The 23,583-nt window shown below is 47.6% G+C and overlaps 1 protein-coding gene across 3 annotated transcripts in view; it reads left to right on the top strand.

Moving 5' to 3' along the window:
- Window positions 1-23,583, top strand: part of CHD1 (chromodomain helicase DNA binding protein 1) — a 1,172,453-nt gene that overhangs the window by 585,251 nt on the left and 563,619 nt on the right. For all 3 annotated transcript variants that reach the window (XM_069225994.1, XM_069225985.1, XM_069225977.1), the window contains exon 23: window positions 15,908-16,087. In XM_069225994.1, coding sequence (XP_069082095.1) covers window positions 15,908-16,087 — 180 coding nt within the window. The remainder of the gene's footprint in view (window positions 1-15,907; window positions 16,088-23,583) is intronic.

Raw genomic sequence — 23,583 nt, 5'->3', positions numbered from 1 at the left:
CTCCTCCACCCACAGCTCCTACCAAAGCCTGCCTATGCTCCCTGGTATGCTCCGGCACGCAAAAGACATATTTAAGGACCCGGTCAAAAGTAGGGCAATCACACCAAGGGTGGAAAAAAAGTATAAGCCGCCTCCTACGGACCCGGCTTTCATCACAACACAGCTGCCACCAGACTCTGTTGTTGTAGGAGCAGCTAGAAAAAGGGCCAACTCTCACACATCTGGAGATGCACCACCCCCAGATAAAGAAAGCCGCAAGTTTGATGCAGCTGGTAAGAGAGTCGCAGCACAAGCTGCAAACCAGTGGCGCATCGCGAACTCCCAGGCACTACTTGCGCGCTATGACAGAGCCCACTGGGACGAGATGCAACATCTCATTGAACATCTGCCCAAAGACTTCCAAAATAGGGCAAAACAATTGGTTGAGGAGGGACAGGCCATCTCCAACAACCAGATCCGCTCCTCCATGGACGCTGCAGATACAGCTGCACGGACAATTAATACATCTATAACTATCAGAAGGCATGCATGGCTCCGAACGTCTGGATTTAAACCAGAGATTCAACAAGCAGTTCTCAATATGCCTTTTAATGAAAAAGAACTGTTCGGTCCAGAAGTGGACACAGCAATTGAGAAACTCAAAAAAGATACGGACACTGCCAAAGCCATGGGCGCACTCTACTCCCCGCAGAGCAGAGGGAATTACAGCTCATTCCGTAAAACGCCCTTTCGAGGGGGGTTTCGGGGTCAAAGCACACAAGCCAGCACCTCACAAGCCACACCGTCCAGTTACCAAGGACAGTATAGAGGAGGTTTTCGGGGACAATATAGAGGAGGGCAATTCCCTAGAAATAGAGGAAGATTCCAAAGCCCCAAAACCCCTACTACTAAACAGTGACTCACATGTCACTCACCCCCTCCACACAACACCAGTGGGGGGACGAATAGGTCATTATTACAGAGCATGGGAGAAAATCACTACAGACACTTGGGTTCTAGCAATTATCCAACATGGTTACTGCATAGAATTTCTACAGTTCCCTCCAAACATACCACCAAAAGCACAAAATTTAACAACACACCATTCCAATCTCCTAGAGATAGAAGTGCAGGCACTATTGCAAAAGAATGCAATCGAATTAGTGCCAAACACACAAATAAACACAGGAGTTTACTCACTGTACTTTCTGATACCAAAGAAGGACAAAACACTGAGACCAATCCTAGACCTCAGAGTAGTCAACACTTTCATCAAATCAGACCACTTCCACATGGTCACACTACAAGAAGTATTGCCATTGCTAAAGCTGCACGACTACATGGCAACTTTAGACCTCAAGGATGCTTATTTCCATATACCAATACACCCATCGCACAGGAAATACCTAAGGTTTGTATTCAAAGGAATACATTACCAATTCAAGGTACTGCCTTTCGGATTAACAACCGCACCAAGAGTCTTTACCAAATGTCTAGCGGTAGTCGCTGCACACATCAGAAGACAGCAAATACATGTGTTCCCATATCTAGACGACTGGCTAATCAAGGCCCATTCGTTAATAGAGTGCTCAAATCACACGAATCATATCATACAAACCCTCTTCAAACTAGGGTTCACCGTCAATTTCACAAAATCCAAAATTCTGCCACGCAAGGTACAACAATACCTGGGAGCCATAATAGACACATCAAAAGGAGTAGCCACTCCAAGTCCACAAAGAATTCAAAATTTCAACACCATCATACAACGCATGTATCCAACACAAAAGATACAAGCAAAGATGGTATTACAACTCCTAGGCATGATGTCATCATGCATAGCCATTGTCCCAAACGCAAGACTGCACATGAGGCCCTTACAACAATGCCTAGCATCACAGTGGTCTCAAGCACAGGGTCACCTTCTAGATCTGGTGTTAATAGACCGCCAAACTTACCTCTCGCTTCTGTGGTGGAACAACATAAATTTAAACAAGGGGCGGCCTTTCCAAGACCCAGTGCCACAATACGTAATAACAACAGATGCTTCCATGACAGGGTGGGGAGCACACCTCGATCAACACAGCATACAAGGACAATGGAACGTACATCAAACAAAACTGCATATCAATCACCTAGAACTTCTTGCAGTTTTTCAAGCACTAAAAGCTTTCCAACCAATAATAGTTCACAAATACATTCTCGTCAAAACAGACAACATGACAACAATGTATTATCTAAACAAGCAGGGAGGGACGCACTCCACGCAGTTAAGCCTGTTAGCACAAAAAATTTGGCATTGGGCAATTCACAACCAAATTCGCCTAATTGCACAGTTTATACCAGGGATACAAAATCAACTCGCAGACAATCTCTCTCGAGATCACCAACAGGTCCACGAATGGGAAATTCACCCCCAAATACTGAACACTTATTTCAAACTCTGGGGAACACCTCAGATAGACTTGTTTGCGACAAGGGAGAACGCAAAATGCCAAAACTTCGCATCCAGATACCCACACAAACAATCCCAAGGCAATGCCCTATGGATGAACTGGTCAGGGATATTTGCTTACGCTTTTCCTCCTCTCCCTCTCCTTCCTTACCTGGTAAACAAACTCAGTCAAAGCAAACTCAAACTCATATTGATAGCACCAACTTGGGCAAGGCAACCCTGGTACACAACGCTGCTAGACCTATCAGTGGTACCCTGCATCAAATTGCCCAACAGGCCAGATCTGTTGACACAGCACAACCAAAAGATCAGACACCCAGATCCAGCATCGCTGAATCTAGCAATCTGGCTCCTGAAATCCTAGAATTCGGGCACTTACAACTTACCCAAGAATGTATGGAAGTCATAAAACAAGCAAGAAGGCCATCCACCAGGCACTGCTATGCAAGTAAATGGAAGAGGTTTGTTTGCTACTGCCATATTAATCAAATACAACCATTACACACAACTCCAGAACATGTAGTGGGTTACTTGCTTCACTTACAAAAATCTAACCTAGCTTTCTCTTCCATTAAGATTCACCTTGCAGCAATATCTGCATACCTGCAGACTACCTATTCAACTTCCCTATATAAAATACCAGTCATTAAAGCATTCATGGAGGGCCTTAGGAGAATTATACCACCAAGAACACTACCTGTTCCTTCATGGAACCTAAATGTTGTCCTAACTAGACTTATGGGTCCACCTTTTGAACCCATGCACTCCTGCGACATACAGTTCCTAACCTGGAAGGTGGCATTTCTCATCGCCATTACTTCCCTGAGAAGAGTAAGCGAGATTCAGGCGTTTACTATACAGGAACCTTTTATACAACTACACAAAAATAAAGTCGTCCTAAGGACCAATCCTAAATTTTTGCCAAAGGTTATTTCACCGTTCCATCTAAATCAAACAGTGGAACTTCCGGTGTTCTTTCCACAGCCAGATACCGTAGCTGAAAGGGCACTACATACATTAGATGTCAAAAGAGCATTAATGTATTACATTGACAGAACAAAGAACATCAGAAAGACTAAACAACTCTTTATTGCATTTCAAAAACCTCATGCAGGAAACCCAATTTCAAAACAAGGTATAGCCAGATGGATAGTTAAATGCATCCAAATCTGCTACCTTAAAGCTAAACGACAGCTGCCCATTACACCAAGGGCACACTCAACCAGAAAGAAAGGTGCTACCATGGCCTTTCTAGGAAACATCCCAATGCAAGAAATATGTAAGGCAGCCACATGGTCTACGCCTCACACATTCACCAAGCATTACTGTGTAGACGTGTTATCCGCACAACAAGCCACAGTAGGTCAAGCTGTATTAAGGACATTATTTCAGACTACTTCCACTCCTACAGGCTGATCCACCGCTTTTGGGGAAATAACTGCTTACTAGTCTATTGCAGAACATGCGTATCTACAGCGACAGATGCCATCGAACTGAAAATGTCACTTACCCAGTGTACATCTGTTCGTGGCATCAGTCGCAGTAGATTCGCATGTGCCCACCCGCCTCCCCGGGAGCCTGTAGCAGTTTGGAAGTTACCTTCAATTATTTATATATGTATCATCTCAACCTTAAATAAGTGCATACTTAGTCACTCCATTGCATGGGCACTATTACTACAATTCAACTCCTACCTCACCCTCTGCGGGGAAAAACAATCGAAGATGGAGTCGACGCCCATGCGCAATGGAGACAAAAGGAGGAGTCACTCGGTCCCGTGACTCGAAAGACTTCTTCGAAGAAAAACAACTTGTAACACTCCGGCCCAACACCAGATGGCGAGCTATTGCAGAACATGCGAATCTACTGCGACTGATGCCACGAACAGATGTACACTGGGTAAGTGACATTTTCATTACTTACTTTCTGTACCAATATATCTGGTAGAGAGATATTCTAGTTGTAGATTCCTTACAACCCACCCATTCTCCCCGCTTGTGAACTGATTTGTAGGGACACAGCTTCTCCATCCAGGACCTTAGCTCTGGCGCAACAATCTCAGTGTTCTTCGCGGCTCTGCGCATTGGCGTGGAAAGTCGTGAAAAGAAACTGATGTCACTGCGCTGAGGCTGCATCTAGTACTCCTGACGTCATTACGCAGACTACGATGCCAGCGGCGCCCACGAAGTCTACCAACGCCAACTACCGACGCGCAAGGGTATTGCTTGAAGAAAAAATCTCCGGATCCAGTCTGACGCCTGGCGGAAATTCTAAGGTAAGGAATCTGCAAGTAGAGTATGTTTATACCAGATATATCATTAACGAAGGTAAGTAACTTGTTCATCAGTGCCAATCTTTGAAGGCGCCACTGAGCCAGTCATGATCAATGATGTAGTAAGTATTAAAATAATGTCCCTTTCTCGTTTACATGTGATTGAAACATAATGTACACTTGTTGGGTATTGTTTATATAATTGCTGCCACAAGTATATTAGTATAAATACATCTCACACGGACAAGGCCATTAGAGTGATTTTTTTTTTTAGATGCCATCTACACTGCACGTCACCTTGCTGCAGACCTCAGACTTTGTCTCACCACGGAGTCTGACCTAGAGACCTCATTCCTAGGTTACGAGGCTTGGGGGGTGCTTTTCATGGACAGGTACTGGCAGATTAGGTTTATCATACCTAGCTCTCATTGGGTTGGAGATAATTTCTGTATGCTAGGGATTTAATATTTCATGTTTCTTGCAAGATGGTGGGGGTCTTTGTAGTCTCAACTGTCATCTTCACAATTATGCTTATTTTATTGTTCGTTATCCTAATCATTGCAGCTTATGCATTTTACTGTAGCTAGCAGTCTTTTCAATAATATATTGAAAACTCTCCTGCTTCTCCTTTATTGCCTGTGTCTGACTGAGACTTATTGCAGTCAAGGGAAAAGGGTAACTTCCGTTCCACCACGACTTCCGTGAGATCTCGCAGTCTCTAGAGTCCATGACTAGGCTGCCAGAAATCACCTTTTACTGTTTGGGTTTTTGGTGAGGTACTGCTTGTGAGACGGGAGGGTTGGGCCGACAGTTGCGACTTGTTGTAGGAGTGACTCCGTTGCCTAGAAACAAAAGTGCTGTCATCCCTAAACCAGCAGTCTTGCCTAGGAGCAAGAGTTCAGCTATGACACAGGCCTGCCATTGCAGCCTGCGTAAAATGGTGCATGCACCCTTTCACCACAGATATAAGGCTTGCCTTATATTCTGGTCACTGCATTTAGAACATTGTAAGTCAACCCTCTGGTAGGCCCTTCAGCCTGAGGGCAAGGTGCATATCCCTAAATTTGAGGGTGCCCTTGCGTGAGCAGGGTACCCCTACAAACGCCAGGCTCCAGTCCCTGGGCGTTCTAAGTGCGAGGAAGGCCATCTTAATGTATGTAGTGGACACTGATCAACACGAGGGGTCCAACTACATACCTAAGGGTGTTTGGTATCAAACATGTTGAAATCATGCAACTACACCGATTCCAGTGCTAGTTGCATGATTCCCTGTAATCTGGAGGTTCCTTAGAGGACCCCCCAGTTCTGCCTTTGCAGCTTTACTGGATCTAGCTGCCGGCCCACACTGCTGCAGACCCCAGACAACTGTTCTGCCCTCCTGCTGCTGAGCCTGGCTCTGACAGAGGAAGGTAGAACAAATGATTTTCTGCAAGGGAGACCACCTCCCCCTGTGTATTGTACTGCTTTGAGGAGCACATTTGGTTCCCTCCTTGCATGATCCGGTTTGCACCAATTCCAGAACCCCTGGTTCCTGCTCTTGCGCAAAACTGCAGAAAGGACAGGGAAGTAACTAGCCCCCTCTCCAGCTCCTCCCTAAAGGAGTGCACAGAGCTCTGCCAGGTGACCACTTGATTCTGCCATCTTGATAACAAGATGGGGAGACGCACGTGGGAGCATCTGACTGGTTAGGCCAGGTAGTTGAGGTCCCTGACCCCCTCTGATAGGTGGGTCACTTCAGAGAGTGACCAACCCCCTTTTAGGGTTACTTAAAATTAGTTGAGCATGACTCTACAAGGAACTCTCTGCAAGACATCTTATGCTGCTGGCCCCTGGAACCGCTGCTGGTCTACTTTGGAACCGAAATACGTCTGCTTCTGATGCAAAGCCTCCCTTTGTAACATTGTTTCTCCAGATCCTGACAGAATTTTGCAACATCTAATGCTGTGCGTCCACCAGACCCACAAGGTCTCTGTTTGCACCTGGAAGCACAAAGGAATCTCCCTTGAAGTGAAGGAGTCACTCCCCTGCATCCGCAGGCACCTCAAAACAATGTCGACTGGCTGGTGGGGTCTGTTGTCTCGTGGACATCGAAAGACTCTGCATCACAGGTGGTGGGTCTTAGGCTTTCTCTGGGTCCTGCTTGTCTTCTGACCAATTTAGGAGATTGCGGGCCCCTGCTCCTGCCACTTGACTGGAACCCCTGTACTCCATGCTTGTTGCTCATGCCAAGGCTTGTTGACTCTTCCTCCAGGAGATCTTCAGGTGCCAAGAAGCTCCGGCCTCCAGCACTCTGCAGCTCGAAGATCAGCCCCTGTCCTGCAACATGGGACTTTTTTTTGTGCTGGGGAGGTCTCTGTGTGAGTCCCTGTGTCCATCGCCTCAGGAGATCTTGGTCTTCAGGGAAAGCAAGCCATCCTCTGGTAGAGGTTGCTAGTCCTGTAGTTGTTGTCTTGAAGCTGCAGACAGGCTGGTAGGGCTTTACACAGGGCAGTTACACCCTTCCTGTGCCCACTCCCTTTTGGGAGGGGAGCACATTCCTAACCCTATTTGCTACCACCCTCCAAAACAAGATGGAGGATTCTGCCAGGAGGTGCTCACTTCAGCTCTGGGCACCCCAGGGTGGTCCCAGATGGGGTGAACACTCCTCCATGGTGTTTACTAATATCTGATAGCGACTTCTAGCTGCAGATTCCTTACCTTAGAATTCCCTGGCGTCAGCTTTGAATCCGGAATTTTTCTGCTGAGCAGTACCCTGCGCGCGCCATCGGGTGATCGTTCAGATCCACGTGCGTCGTCCAGCTCCACGTTGTGTCGTAGGAGCTGTATAGGACGTCACGGTTGTCGATATAGATGCCACCTCGGCGCGTGTACATCAGTTCTTTTCCTTCCGCGCCGGTTAAGCGCAGATCCGGATTAGAGCTACACTTTCTTTGACGTTCGTCGAGGTTTTTTCACCTTTTTGACTGTTTGAAGTCATGCCTTCAAGAAAGACTGGGTTCAAGCCATGTGGTGCATGTCATCGCACCATGTTGGTGACCGACCCGCAACGTGTTTGCCTTTGGTGCCTCAAGAAGGATCACAACTCCAACTCGTGCTCTGACTGTTGGGCCATGGCTCCGAAGGCCTTGAGGGAGAGATCCCTCAAGCTTGCGGCCCGACAGCCGCCTTCAGTCGGCGTGACTCCGAGAAGATCACGGTCCCGCAGTAGGAGGAGGTCGCAGCACCGCTGCCGGAGCCCCAAGTCCTCTTCCTCACATTCGAGGTCGTCTGATCATTCAGGTAAGAGCCACCAGAAGAAGAAGAAGAAGTCCAAGCGGACTTAGACTTCGGCATACCCGTCGGCCGATGAGGCGTCTAGGGAACGTCGACATTCCGAGCCGTCGCCAGGGTCTACTTCTTGTCTTCCCCCTTTTCCAGGGACTGGAGTGACCCCCGCTCAAAACAAAGAATTTTACAAGGCCATGCGTCTTGTTTTTGAGCGGACTGCACCCTTGGGTGGGTCTTCGGGCCCTGCGGGGTCAGCAGGGGCCCCTTCGGGTTTGACATTGGTGGCTTCGGCCTCAGCGCCACTGGGGCCCCCAGGATCCTATACCGGATCCGGCCCCGGACCCGGACCGGCGCCAGCCCCTCACAGCCTACCTCCTCTGGCGCAGGGTCCGACATAGACGCTTCCTCCACCACCGGCACCCACCGTTGGTAGCCCCATCCTCATTCTGGATGATCCGGAGCGATGTCGTGCGATGCTGACTCCGACTCCGACTTCCGCACCGATTCGGCCCAGATCATTGTCTGAGCATTATACAGAACAGCCAGGCACAGGAGAGGAATGGGAGTGGTCTGAGGACCCTTTGGAATGTGACCTGGAACAGGACTGGTACGAGGATCTAGGGGAGGCCAGTGGACTGGACACATCTCCAGATACTGGTATGCTCTCTCCTCCTAATGTGGCTACGGAGGAGGGTGCTTATTATGCTATGGGGGTGCGTAGGACGGCTGTGGTCTTGGACCTAGGCTTGCCTACGGTGCCAGTTAGGACGAATCTCTTGACAAAGGTGTTTCAACCGGGGTGACAACATCAGAGCCGATGTTGCCCTTCAATGAGGCCCCCACAGATGTCCTTCTGGGAACTTGGTCCAAACCCAGCACAGGGGCTCCTGTGAATAGGACAGTCGGCTGCTGCCATAGACCCGCTCAGAGCGACCCTAGTTTCCTGACCCAACACCCCCCCCCCCCCCAATCTCCCCGGAGAGCTTGGTGGTCCAAGCCTCTACTTCCCGTAGTGCCTTCCCTTCTGCTCCCCCGGATAGGGAATACAAGAGGCTGGATCAGCTTGGAAAGAAAATGTTTTCTTTCACCAGCCTTTGCATTGAGGTATACACCTCTTGCCTATTGGGCAGTTTTTCCCATACTTTATGGGATACGGTGGCACAGGTGCTGCCCCAGGTCTCAGTGGGCTTACGGGACACGCTCACCCAGGCTGTCAAGGATGGAAGAGATGCAGCCAAGTTTACGATCAGGTGTGGATTGGACACAACCTACTTGTTGGGCAGAGTGATTTCATCGTCAGTGGCCCTACTTCGCAGCGCCTGGCTATGTTCATCTGGCTTTTCGGGGGGGTGTCTAATCAAGTTTGATGGACATGCCTTTTGATGGCTCTCACCTTTTTTGGTGAGAAGGCAGACTCCGCGCTTGAGAGGTTCAAGTATTCTCGAGCTACGGCCAGATCCTTGGGCCTTTCAGCGCCAGCACAACAGCAGTCTGTCTTTAACACCTTTCGAGGCTTTGGAAGGGGCGTGGTACCACGCCAACCACAGTTTAGCCACCGTCCTCAGACTTCACAGCATCCCGGAAGAGGACATGGTCGTAGTACCATCAGACCCAAAGGGTCTGGCCAGAGGTCGGCCACCACACAGCCCCCCTCCACTGCACCCAAGCCGTCCTAGTATGGTTTTGCAGGACCACGTCCGTCCAGTTGGAGGGAGGATTCAATTTCATCTCCCTCACTGGCTTTCCATTACAACGGACAAGTGTAGATCATACGGAAGGGCTATACCCTCCCCTTCCAGTCTTTCCCTCCCTCTATCCCTCCGACAAAAGAACGGCTGATGGAAGATCATTTGATTTTGCTCCGCGAGGAAGTTACGGCTTTCTTGGCCAGTGGAGCCATAGAAAGGGTTCCAATGTCAGAAGTAGGCAGTGGTTGTTATTCCCGCTACTTACTGATTCCCAAAAAGAACAAGGGCCTTCGCCCTATCCTGGATTTAAGGGATGTCAATCTCTTCCTCAAGAAGGAGAAATTCAATATGCTCACTCTTGCTCCGGTCTTGTCTGCCCTAGATCAAGGAGACTGGATGGTAGCGTTGGACTTGCGGACGTGTATTTTTGCATCCCCATTCTGCCTGCCCACAAGCGTCACCTGCGGTTCAAGGTGGGTCACGAGCACTTTCAGTTTACCGTGCTCCCTTTCGGTCTCACCAGTGCCCCTCGGGTGTTCACGAAGGTGATGGCGGTGGTGGCAGTTCATCTGCGCAGGTTAGGGATTTCAGTCTTCCCCTAACTCGATGACTGGCTGTTGAAGGCTCCTACGCCCCAGGCCCTCGTCACCAATCTCCAGACGACAGCGGACCTCCTACATTCGCTAGGGTTCAATATCAATGTGCCAAAGTCACACCTGACTCCCTCTCAGAAGCTCACTTTTATCTGAGCTGTTCTGGACACAGTGCAGTATCGGGCCTATCCTCCCGAGCAGCGAGTCCAGGATATTCAGGTTATGATTCTGACGTTTTCAGCCTCTATCCTGGATTTCGGTGAGACAGACTCTGAGGCTACTGGGACTCATGGCCTCCGATTGGTCAAGCATGCCAGATGGCATCTGAGGGCTCTGCAGTGGGACCTGAAGTTCCAATGGGCACAGCATCAGCGAAATCTTAAAGACGTGGTACAGATCTCGCAGGGAACAGTAAAGGATCTGCAGTGGTGGTTAGTGAATTGCGATTGAGTCAAAGGCAGAGTCCACTCCCTTCCCTAACCAGATCTCAAATTAGTGACAGATGTGTCACTTCTGGGATGGGTCGGCCATCTAGGAGAGGTGGAGATCAGAAGTCACCGGTCTCCAGCGGAATCCGGGCTCCATATCAACCATGGAGCTTCGGGCGATTCGAAAAGCATTAAAGGCATTTCTTCCGATTGTGAAAGGGAAGGTAGTACAGGTGTTCACGGACAGCACCACCGCAATGTGGTGCTGCAACAAGCAGGGCGAAGTGGGGTCATGGACTCTTTGTCAAGAGGCTCTGCGTCTCTGGACATGGCTTGGAACAGCAGGGCATATCCCTGGTGGTTCAACACCTGGCAGGTTCTCTGAACGCCAGGGTGGACAAGCTCAGCTGAAAATGCTTAGCTGATCACGAATAGTATCTCCATCCGGAGGTGGCAAAAGCACTCTTTCAGCAGTGGGGAGAGCCTTGGTTAGATCTGTTCACCTCCGTAGAGAACGTGCAATGTCAACAGTTTTGCACATTGGAGTTTCCAAGGGGGCTATCGCTAGGTGGCACTTTTTTTGTCGCAAATGGAGTTCAGGCCTCCTGTACGCTTTTCCGCCTATACCACTTCTGCACAGAGTTCTCAAGAAAATCAAGAAGGACTGGGCCCAAGTAATCCTAGTGGCTCCGGTTTTGGGCACGGAGAGTCTGGTATCCAGAGCTTCTCAAAATGAGCATCAGTCCTCCAATCAGGTTGCCTCTTAGGGAGGCTCTTCAGATGCAGCAGCAGGGCAAGGTTCTCCACCTGAACCTGTCAACTTTGCAGCTTCATGCGTGGAGGTTGAGTGGCGACAGTTGATGGTTTATGACCTCCCTTCCGAAGTCTGTGATGTCATTCTGGCAGCCAGGCCTGCCTCTACTAAGTCGATTTATGCCTGCCGATGGAAACATTTTGTTTCATGTTGTACAGAGAGGTCTATTGATCCTCTTTCTTCTTCTCTTTCTAATATCCTTTTGGTTATTCTATCTTGAGCTTGAGTGCTCACTCTACTAGAGTGAAAGCTGCTACCGCTGTGCTAGCACGTGGCGTGCTGGTGATTGACATCTGCGAAGCGGCAACATGGGCTTCTTTGCACACGTTTGCAAGACACTACTGCCTCGATAGTCAAGTGAGAAGGGAGCGGCATTTTACCCACTCAGTCCTGCAGGACTTCTTAGTATAAAATGTATCCTTCAGACCCACTGTAGGAAGATGGCTCTGTATATACTATTTCAAAGTAAGAAATAGTGTGCACAGAGTCCAAGGGTTCCCCTTAGAGGTAGGATAGTGGCAAAAGTAGACAATTCTAGTGCTCTATTCTGTGGTAGTGTGGTCGAGCAGTAGGCTTATCAGAGGGTAGTGTTAAGCATTTGTTGTACACACACAGGCAATAAATGAGGAACACACACTCAGAGACTTACTCCAGGCCAATAGGTTTTTATATTGAAAAATATCTTTTGTTAGTTTATTTTAAGAACCACAGGTTCAAGATTTAAAGTAAACCCTTTAAATGTAATGTACTTCACTTAGATACTTTAGGAATTTTGAATGGAAACAATATCATATACAGTCTTTGTAAAAATGGCAATAAGCTGTTTTCAAAGTGGACACAGTGCAAAAATCAACAGTTCCTGGGGGAGGTAATTAAAGGTTAAATTAGGAGGTAAGAAAAAAACTTACAAGTCTCAGTCCTGGGGCATAGGCAGACCACCATTGGGGGTTCAAAGCAACCCCAAAGTTACCACACCAGCAGCTCAGGGCCGGTCAGGTGCAGAGGTCAAAGAGGTGCCAAAAACACATAGGCGCCTATGGAGAACAGGGGTGCTCCGGTTCCAGTCTGCCAGCAGGTAAGTATCTGCGTCCTCGGGGGGCAGACCATGGGAGTTTTGTAGAGCACTGGGGGGGGGGCACAAGTAGGCACACAAAACACACCCTCAGCTGCACAGGGACGGCCGGGTGCAGTGTGCAAAGCAGGCGTCAGGTTTTGTATAGGTTTCAATGGAGGGATCTGGGGGTCACACTAGTGGTGCAGGCAGGCACAGGGGCTTCTCGGGACAGCCACCACATGGGCTAGACAGAGGGTCGCCTGGGGGTCACTCCTGCGTCAAAGTTCGGTTCCTTCAGGTCCTGGGGGCTGCGGGTGCTGTGTTGGTTCCAGACGTCGGGTCCCTTGTTACAGGCAGTCGCGGTCCAGGGGAGCCTCTGGATTCTATCTGCAGGTGTTGCTGTGGGTGCTTGGGGGGTCGTCTCTGGTTACTCACAGGCTCGCAGTCGCCAGGGAGTCCTCCCTGAGGTGTTGGTTCTCTGGATCTCGAGCCGGGGGTGTCAGGTGCAGAGTGGGAAGTCTCACGCTCCTGGCGGGAAACATGAAGTCTTTGGAAGTTGCTTCTTTGTTGCAAATAGGTAGCTGGTTTTGAACAGTGCCACTGTTCACAGGAGTTTCTTGGTCCTTTAGTCCAGGGCAGTCCTCTGAAGCTTCAGAGGTCGCTGGTCCTTGTCGGATGCGTCACTGGAGCAGGTTTTCGAAGTTGGAGACAGGCCGGTAGGGCTGGGTCCAAAGCAGTTGTCGTCTTCCTCCTTCTCTGCAGGCTTGTAGGTCACTAGTACTTCTTCTTTCTTCAGGTTGCAGGAATCTCATTTCCTGGGTTCTTGGGTGCCCCTAAATACTAAATTTAGGGGTGTGTTTAGGTCTGGGAGGGCAGTAGCCAATAACTACTGTCATTGAGGGGGGATACACCCTCTTTGTGCCTCCGCCCTGTGGGGTGGGGGGCACATCCCTAATCCTTTTGGGGGAATCCTCCAAAATCAAGATGGAGAATTTCTAAAGGCAGGGGGCACCTCAGCTCAGGACACCTTAGGGGCTGTCCTGACTGGTGGGTGACTCCTCCTTGTTTTTCTCATTATCTCCCCTGAACTTGCCGCCAAAAGTGGGGGCTGTGTCCAGGAGGCGGGCATCTCCACTAGCTGGAGTACCCTGGGGCGTTGTAACACGAAGCCTCAGCCTTTGAGGCTCACTGCTAGGTGTTACAGTTCCTGCAGAGGGGAGGTGTGAAGCACCTCCACCCAGAGCAGGATTTGTTTCCCTCCCCCCAGGAGGTCCGAAATTCGTCTCTCAACAGCAGGCTGGCACAGACCAGTCAGTCCTGCACTGAAGGATTGGGTAGAATACAGGGGGCATCTCTAAGATGCCCTCTGTATGCATGTTTTAATAAATCCAACACTGACATCAGTGTGGGTTTTTATTCTGAGAAGTTTGATATCAAAATTCCCAGTATTCAGTGTAGCCATTATGGAGCTGTGGAGTTCGTATTTAACAAACTTCCAGACCATATACTCTTTATGGCTACCCTGCACTTATAATGTCTAAGGTTTGGCGTAGACACTGTAGGGGCATATTGCTCATGCAACTATGCCCTCACCTGTGGTATAGTGCACCCTGCCTTAGGGCTGTAAGGCCTGCTAGAGAGGTGACTTACCTATGCCACAGGCAGTGGGATGTGGGCATGGTACCCTGAGGGGAGTGCCATGTCGACTTGGCCATTTTCTCCCCACCAGCACACACAAGCTGTGAGGCAGTGTGCATGTGCTGGGGTGGCATAATACATGCTGCAGCCCTTAGAGACCTTCCTCGGACACAGGACCCTTGGTACCAGGGGTACTATTTACAAAGGACTTATCTCTGTGCCAGAGTTGTGCCAATTGTGGGAACAGAGGTACAGTTTAGGCAAAAAACACCGGTGCTGGGGCCTGGTTAGCAGGGTCCCAGCACACTTTCAATCATAACTGGCATCAACAAAAGCCAAAACGTTAAGGAGTAACCATGCCAAGCAAGGCATTTCTTTACAATCACCACCCCAGGAGTGGTGCCCAGAACTCCTCCAGGTGGCCACTTGATTCTGCCAACTTGAATCCAAGGTGGGCAGAGGCCCCCGGGAGCATCTGAGTGGCCAGGTCAGGCAGGTTATGTCACAGCCCCCTCCTGGTAGTGGTCACCCTGGGCTATTTAGGGTCTCCCTCTTTGGAGGGTCCTCAGAGTTGACATGCAAGATTCCAGCAGGACTCCTCTGCATCGTTTACTTTATCTTCTGACCACTGGGACAGCAACAGGACCTTTCAGGAATCAACAAACTGCAACTTAGTGACGACTCTGCTCTGCAACATTGTATCTCCAGCTCCTTCCAGCAACTGCCACATTTCCCCAGCTGTGCATCCTTTGAGGGTGGCGAGTTCTCAGCCTGCACAAGAAGTAAGAAGGAATCTCCTTTGTAGTGAGGAAGTCACTCCTCTGCATCTGCAGGCACCAACTGCAACGACAACTGGCTGTGTGGATCTGCTCCCCTCCAGAAATGCATACATCCTGCATCACAGGTGGGGGTCTGGAGTAGTACCCTTAGTCCTCCCTACCAGCTGTCCAACTTGGGAGATGGTAAGCCCTTGCCTCTCCTTGGAGGGCAGTATCCCTGGGGTGAGTGCCTTTGTCACTCTGTGGCCAGGAACGAAGCCTGTACTGGGTGGAGGTGCTTCTCACCTCTCTCTGCAGGAACTGAAACACCTGGCGGTGAGCCTCAAAGGATCATGCCTTTTGTTACAGCACCCCAGTATATATAGATAGTATATATAGAGCCAACTTCCTACAATAAACAAATGTTTGAAACATTAATAATAAATAATAGTGCAGATTAATGAAGTATGAACATATAAAAGGCAAAATGGACAATTGAACATTTTAAAACACTCAGTGTGAAATACTTTGACATTTAAGGCTAACAATTAAGTTGGATTTTTTATCTTGATTGGCGGGAGCAGTGCAGCTACAGCGAACAGATTGTAATATGAATGATTTCGATTTTTTAATTTTTTCTTTGTGAATTCAATATTTTCTAATTTATGTATTTAATGTATACTCGTTTCCCTAATTTGTGTATTTTATCTTGGTTCAAATCATAGGAATTTGCTTAGACTGGGCCCTTGGCTTCCATTATTGATTGGTGGCGGTTCACAGAAGCCTAAAGGTTAAGAACCCCTGGTCTTTTCTCTAAGTGTGTTGCATTTGTTTTCACATTATATACCTCATTTGTGTTTTAGTCTAAAATATGTGCATAAGGAAACTGGAGCTCGTTTGATTTACATTATACCTCGTTAAAGTTTAAAATTTGTACAATTTTGATTGTTTTGATCATTAGGTGGCTAACTTTTCTGCTATGGAAGAAAACGACATTGTAGATGCAGAACAAAATTCTGATTCGAAGCAGTGGGAGGACATAATTCCACAAGATCAGCGTGAACGCCTAGAAGAAGAGGAACGACAGAAGGAACTTGAAGAAATGTACCTGCTTCCACGAATGAGGAAATGTGCTAAGCAGGTACTTTTGATAAAAGTTTGTTTCTAAAATAAATGATGCATTTTTATTTTCAGTTAGGATGGGTATCGGAGTGATGTTTGGTTGTTAGTTAACTACCAGAGAAGCACTTGTGTCTGTCGACACAGTGGGGAGGGACAAGTACTTCTTAATTTTCAAGCTATTGATTATAATTGTATCTGTTGAGTAAGTCCTTCATTCTGAGATATTCTGTTCTTTTTTTTTTACCTCTTAAAATAGTTTTTTCCAACTTTATATTATTCTAGAAATGAAACTAGATCAATATTGTACAGAAAGTATCCAATAGACTCTTACCAGAACACAGTACCAACATGAGGTTACCACATCTATCATGAAGTCTTGGCAGCAAAGTGACACCTAGGAGGGGATGAAAAAGACAGAGGGAGAAGTGGGTTTGTCATGATGAGCAGGCAGATGATGATTTAGAACTCCTCCCAATAGATGACCCTTGCCCAAGTGTAGGGCACAGCGGTTTACCACAGCAAAATTGGAGAAATCACAATAAAATTGTAGCAAAAAACAAGGGGCATTGATACATGTGTTAATCATTGAGAGTCAATCTTTAGTCCTTATCCCTCATCTCATATGGTCGTTTCAACTTGTAGAATGCAGAAATCGTGTCTCCTTCAGTTACTTTCAGTTCTGAGGAATACAATATGCTGGTTTGTGCTCCAAGGTTGCCAAACAGAGTTTCTGGACCTTCACTCTTTTTTACCTACAGTTTTATGGCTAAGACAATGAAAAGTGTGCTCTGCAGCTGCATTACCCTACTGTGCTTCGTGGCTCAATGGACTTCAAGGTCACACAGGGACTCCTCATCAAATGTCAAGCACTGTTATCTATACAGCTTCCTTGGACCCCTTTCTCCTCGTCTGCTGTCTTGTTGCCCGTTTCACCACAGCCACCTGTTTGTCTTGGTGCCATGGATGTCATTCACCATGGATGTTTTGAAGATCACCTACTCCAGCGGGATGGCTAGTTAATCTGCATACCGAGGTAAGAGACTTCTAACTCTCCCGCCTTTGTATGCATCCCCGGATTCGCCAGACGTGGGAGTTGCCAGCCCCATGCTCTGTCGCCTACTTGGCACCCAGGTTGGCAGCAAAATTAGTTAGGCAGTAGGCGTGTTCTACCTTTCGGTTAGCCACACCCCTAGTGTGTTCTACCCGAAGTGGACACTCAACAAAGGGTTACACCTCTTCATTTTGGTGGAAGTAGGAATTCTGTGACAGGGTTATGCTCACTCTACACTGAAAGTGGTCATAAAGGGGGTGTAGTCATTCCAAGGACCATTAGCTACTACTCTACACTCCCCAGAACATCCCTAAATGGAGTATTTAGGCGGCCTCCTGACCCAAGAAGAAGGGGACAAAGAAGAGTCAAAGGAGCGAGAACTAAGGGCGACTGATGGACTTTTGGAGCCAAAACCTGCCTGCCTACCTGCTTCTGTCCTGAGAAATGCAACATTCCGACTTGTCCTGCAGCTGGGAGGATGAGGCGCCAAAAGTCACAGAGGTTCTCCAGCACTTCGCCAGCCCTTGAGCATCTCCCTTGGAGTGGAGGAGCTGTTTCCTGCAGGCACCACCCACAACATCCAGTCCACCGATCTGCTGACCACTGATACAGCAGCCATCCAGGAGGAGGTAACCATGCCCCCCGAAGCCAGTCCCCTCTCCCCTCCAAGTGAGAAGACATCAGGAGTAGCAAAAAACGAACTGCACCAATACCCGAGGTACTGGATTCCTAGCAGCAACCAAGGCTTCTTGAAGTCTAATCCCGATTCCAGCCATCAAGGGATGTCAGTATCACAGAGGGCATTGCCTGGACGGTTCCAGCTGCCTTGTTTTGTCTCTTTTCTTGCAGGTCCACCAAAGAACAGTGGACGCCTTAACAGAGGACCGCCAGCGACAAGGATCTGATGCACCCAAACTCTAACGCCCAGGTCCATGACAACCAACGATGCTTCTTGGCTTCCAGGACCCACACAACCGAACCCCCGATTGGAGCACCCAGACTTGTCCCCAAGTCTACCCTTGCTGTCTCTTTCTAGGTGCACAAGAGCCCCGGCTCGACCAGCACCACTGCACCTGGGACACCCAAGGGCAGGTAGAACCATATCGCTGGTCTTGCAAATGACCTTGCACCTCTGGCACCCTACAATCCATAGGGGACCCCTGAGAACTGTTAACAAGGATCCCTTTGCAGTAAAAGTACTTTGGAACCTTTACTGCGTAAAAGTGCATTTGAGTAAAAGTGTTACTTACTTGCTGAATCCATAGAACTGCAACAGTATTTATCTTCTTGAAAATATTCTGGTGTTGAAACATTATATAACCAAAGTAACTATGTTTTTAAGCATTGTTTTTGAGTTTATCTTGAGTATGTACCTCATTTATCGACTGTGTGTTCCACAAATTCTTAGCACTACTCTCTTATAAGCCTAACTTCTTGACTCCACTACCATAAAAGAGAGCTTTTGGGATTATTACTTTTACACCTGTAAACCAATAAGGGTCGCCAGTGCTATCTGCATAGTGTACTCCTACATTTGGTACACTGCATAGATAGCCAGCTTCCCACACCCACACAATAGAGCCAGTAACAGTGCTTGACCCATTTCTTAGGAAAGGAATGGTTGTTGTTAGAAATGGGGTCTTTGGTTGACAGTCAGGTTACCCCCTGTTCAAGCAAGGACCCTCACTCTAGTCAGGGTAAAAGAGAATCACCCTCAGCTAACCCCTGCTTACCCCCTTGGTAGCTTGGCAAAGCAGTAGGCTTAACCTCAGAGTGCTAGGTGTAAAGTATTTATACCAACACACACAGTAACTTAATGAAAACCACTACAAAATGACACAACACCAGTTTAGAAGAATAGGAAATATTTATCTAAACAAAACAAGACCAAAACGATAAAAATCCGACATACACAAGTCAAGTTATGAATTTTTAGAGATTAAACTCAAAAATAGCGTTTAGAAACAAAAATGCTTCGATGAGATGTCAACACGGCGTCGTGGCGGAGTCTTTCCCAACAAACCGACACCAGCGGCGCCAGACACGGAGTCGTGTAGACCCCCAAGTACAGTACCTTTGGTGAATAGTGAAAACAAGCCGATGCGCGAAGTCGTGGATCGTGGCGTCTGTGCGAAACGTTGAATCCACGCACTTAGAGCGGCGTCGGTCACGACGTGGTGCGGCGACTTCCACGGAGTCGCGGACTTCAGCAGGGCTGCAGCGGCATCAGGCCTGCGAAGAGCATCGCATTCCAGCGAAGGTCACGGCGTCGGGTGCAGGCGGCGTCACCGGATTCAGCAGCGGCGTCGGTCCGGAGTCGTCCGAAGTCGATTTCCACCAGCTTTCCTTTCAAGGGCCCAGGAACTGGATAGGGCACCACTTGTCAGAGTAGGAGTCTCTCCAGAGACTCCAGGTGCTGGTAGAGAGAAGTCTTTGCTGTCCCTGAGACTTCAAACAACAGGAGGCAAGCTCTAAATCAAGCCCTTGGAGATTTCTTAACAAGATGGAAGGCACACAAAGTCCAGTCTTTGCCCTCTTACTCTGGCAGAAGCAGCACTGCAGGAAAGCTCCACAAAGCACCGTCACAGGCAGGGCAGCACTTCTTCCTCAGCTATCAGCTCTTCTCCAGGCAGAGGTTCCTCTTGGTTCCAGAAGTGTTTCTAAAGTCTGTAGATTTGGGTGCCCTTCTTATACTCATTTTAGTCTTTGAAGTCACCTTTCTTCAAAGGGGACTCACACCTACTTGTTAAATCCTGCCTTGCCCAGGCAAGGCCTCAGACACACACCAGGGGGTTGGAGCCGGCATTGTCAGAGGCAGGCACGGTCCTTTCAGATGAGAGTGACCACTCCACCCCTCCCTCCTAGCAGAGATGGCTAATCAGGAAATACAGGTTACACCCCAGCTCCCTTTGTGTCACTGTCTAGTGTGAGGTGAAAAACAACCCAACTGTCAAACTGACCCAGACAGGGAATCCACAAACAAGGCAAAGTCACAGAATGGTTTAAGCAAGAAAATGCTCACTTTCTAAAAGTGGCATTTTCAAACGCACAATCTCAAAATCAACTTTACTAAAAGATGTATTTTTAAATTGTGAGTTCAGGGACCCCAAACTCCACATGTCCATCTACTCTCTAGGGGAATCTACGCTTTAATCATATTTAAAGGTAGCCCCCATATTATCCTATGAGAGAGACAGGCCTTGCAACAGTGAAAAACTAAGCTGGCAGTATTTCACTGTCAGGACATATAAACCACATGACTATATGTCCTACCTTATCCATACACTGCACCCTGCCCTTGGGGCTACCTATGGCCTACCTTAGGGGTGCCTTACATGTAAGAAAAGGGAAGGTTTAGGCCTGGCAAGTGGGTACACTTGCCAAGTCGAATTTACAGTGTAAAAATACACACACAGACACTGCAGTGGCAGGTCTGAGACATGATTACAGAGCTACTTATGTGGGTGGCACAACCAGTGCTGCAGGCCCACTAGTAGCATTTGATTTACAGGCCCTGGCACCTCTAGTGCACCTTACTAGGGACTTACTAGTAAATCAAATAGGCCAATCATGGATAAACCAATTACATACAATTTACACAGAGAGCATATGCACTTTAGCACTGGTTAGCAGTGGGAAAGTGCTCAGAGTTCAAAAGCGACAGGTCAGGAAAAAAATAGGAGGCAGGAGGCAAAAAGATTCGGGATGACCCTGCATAAGCAAAAGTCCAACAGTTGTGGAAGAAATCTCAATTTGTTAATTAGCTTGTCATACTGCACTTGGGCTGGGACAGTCCAGGACAACAAAAGAGGAGAACCAGTCTGTTGAGCCAAACAAAGTAGGGGCTCATCTTTGAGGTTTTGGTGGGAAGGGATCACCTAACTGTGTGCCACATTGCAATGATGGTGGTAGGGCAGTGGTGACATGATGCTTTGGCAGCCTAAGATTGGCCATGGATGTCCGGTTCCTATGATCGTTCTACCCCCACTTAAAAACCCATGCACAAGGGAGAGACTGGTGAGAAGACATTGGGATTGATGACAGTGACAGAATGCCCATTTAAAAAAAAAGAAGCCATCTGGTGTCCCTGCAAGGATGGACTGAAAGACTTATAGTCTGGCTGACCACTAGGATCGTCTGCAGAGGCACTGTTTCTTTATACAGGATAGAGGTGCTGTAGATAAAACCTTTATGCATCCCAGACTTGCTGCCGTTGGTCTTTTTTGGCCTACAACCTGGTCAACTCCACCAGCTCCAGCCAAGGTGGTTAAAACTAAGGATCTATCTGGACTCAGAGCTTTCATTAGCAGGCTAGATAAAGCATGTTTAACTACTTGCTTTTTCTTGTTAAAGTTGCTCAGGAAGGCCTTACCCTTTCTTCCACAAGCTGTTTATTGAGTTTATCTAGGCAAATATACTTTAAAAAAAATACAAAATTAGAGATGTATGGGGTCTATTAAAGAAGCTGTACAGGATACAAAATGCTGCTGCAAACTGGAATATAGGCTCCCACACTTTTCTTACACCTCTGAGGCCCTGAAATCCTTGCACTTATTTCTAGTGGAAAATAGTTTTTTCTTTAAGTCTGTTTGCCTCGTGCTTAAAACAGTCAACCATAGTGGGCTGGGTTCCTTGGTTCAGAAGTTCTGTAATTGTAGTCCTTTGCGTCGCCTCTGCTCTTCGGGGGTCAAACTGCAGGTTATGCCTTGGATTATATGTTGTTGCGCAGGTGACAAATCCTTTTTTTTTTTTTTTTTGAGAGCGACTAATCTCTGTAATAAGCTTCCATGTTCTTAATGGCATGCCTCGTCCTTAATTTCAGGAAGTCTCTGAAGACTTTGGTATTAAATAATTTCCAGATTTTTTTAGTTGATCCCAATGCAAAAAAAAATGTCTATCTTTTTACTGTCCTGGTTTTCTCTTTTGTCGGCTTTCTCCTTTTAGCACTAGGACACACCTCAGGATATTTGCTGTACTCTGTAAATGTTAGCAACATAATGTAACATATCTCCTGAAGAGCATTTGGGGGAATGGGACCTGCTAGGGGACCAGGAATGGCTCCTCTGAGACTTCTTTGGACTGGTCTTGGAGCTGGGTGATCCACCATCAGGAAGGTTGCCCCTGGCTCTACTGACAAATACAGATGCCCTGCAAGACTGCCAGAGCCATGGGGCCTGGGAAGTGTGACAGTGGGGGTCTTCTGCTTATTGGCTGGATTCCTCTACAAGCAGAAGAGAGTAACAGAAGCCAGGTAGAGGACATATCTGCCGCAGGGAGTCATAAAATTGTACTTTACTGTAATAGTATTTATCTTTCGCTTACTACCCCTGACGAGGCATCAAATCGCTTTTCGGCGAGTCGCACGCTACTCCGGAACCCAAGAGGAATTAGAGGTGGATTAGTATTGGGAAATAGGAGTACAGTTTTAGTATTATTATGAGTTAATTTGAGCAGAGGATATGTGAGTTTGTTAGTTGGACTGACTAGAGTAATGGAGGGGAAAAGGAGGGAAGAATCCAGAAGTGTTAACTGGGAGTTTATAGTAATAGGATGAGGTTTGGGATCAGTAAAGGAGAGATGGAGGAGGGAAGAATCTGTGGAAAGGATTAGGGAGATCATAGTTCTCTTCTACGATTCCCGGGGATTCTCGTCAGTAGTCATAACCAAAAAAAATAGTCCTGACCATGTTTGGGGATCCCAAAGCGCTTAAAACAAATTGTATATATATTACCTACTGGCGGTCACCAGTAGGTAGTTATGGTTAGGACCATGTTTCCATAGAAAAAGGCGTTTTTTGACTTGCCTATATCTTTGACACCGTTTGATGAATCTTCACTAAATGTTCCTAAAAAAAAAAAAAAAAGTGCCCTGGTGATTCTTCTTGCGCATTGAAAGTTTCGTGGTGATCCGTCAAGCAGGGGCTGAGAAAAAAGGGGGGTTCAAAAAAGTTATGTTTCTAATGTTAATTCGCATAGGACCATTGAACACGACTACAGCCCAAACCACTGGACGGAATTACTCCGATTATGCTTTCCCTTATTTGGTGTAAATCCATTCAGTAGTTTGAGAAATTAGAGAGACAATAAATTTGTATATCTCTGGCTGCAATGACTTTGCAAATAATGACAAACCTGTGCAGGGAGATGCACAGCTTTAATTGGCCAGGAAGTGTGGGCTGCATCTTGGGACTTGACTTCAGCTGAGCCCCAACACAAAAAGCCAAAAAAAAGCAGTGCATCTTTGATCTTTGCACCTGGCGGCCCCATGTTGCTGGTGGCGGGTGTTTGGGGTTAACTTGAACCCCAACCTGTGGACATCCTAACCCCCGGAGACTGGAACTGTAAGTCTTGTACTTACCTCAAAACTGTACTAACTTTTCTTCCCCCCTAGAACTGTTACTGAAAATTGCACAGTGTCAACTTTTAAAACAGATATTTGCTATTTTCATGAAAGCCATTTAACTT

The sequence above is a fragment of the Pleurodeles waltl genome, chromosome 1_1, assembly GCF_031143425.1.
Source record: "Pleurodeles waltl isolate 20211129_DDA chromosome 1_1, aPleWal1.hap1.20221129, whole genome shotgun sequence".
NCBI classification, from domain to species: Eukaryota; Metazoa; Chordata; class Amphibia; order Caudata; family Salamandridae; genus Pleurodeles; species Pleurodeles waltl.
This window is presented reverse-complemented; position numbering and strand designations above follow the sequence as displayed.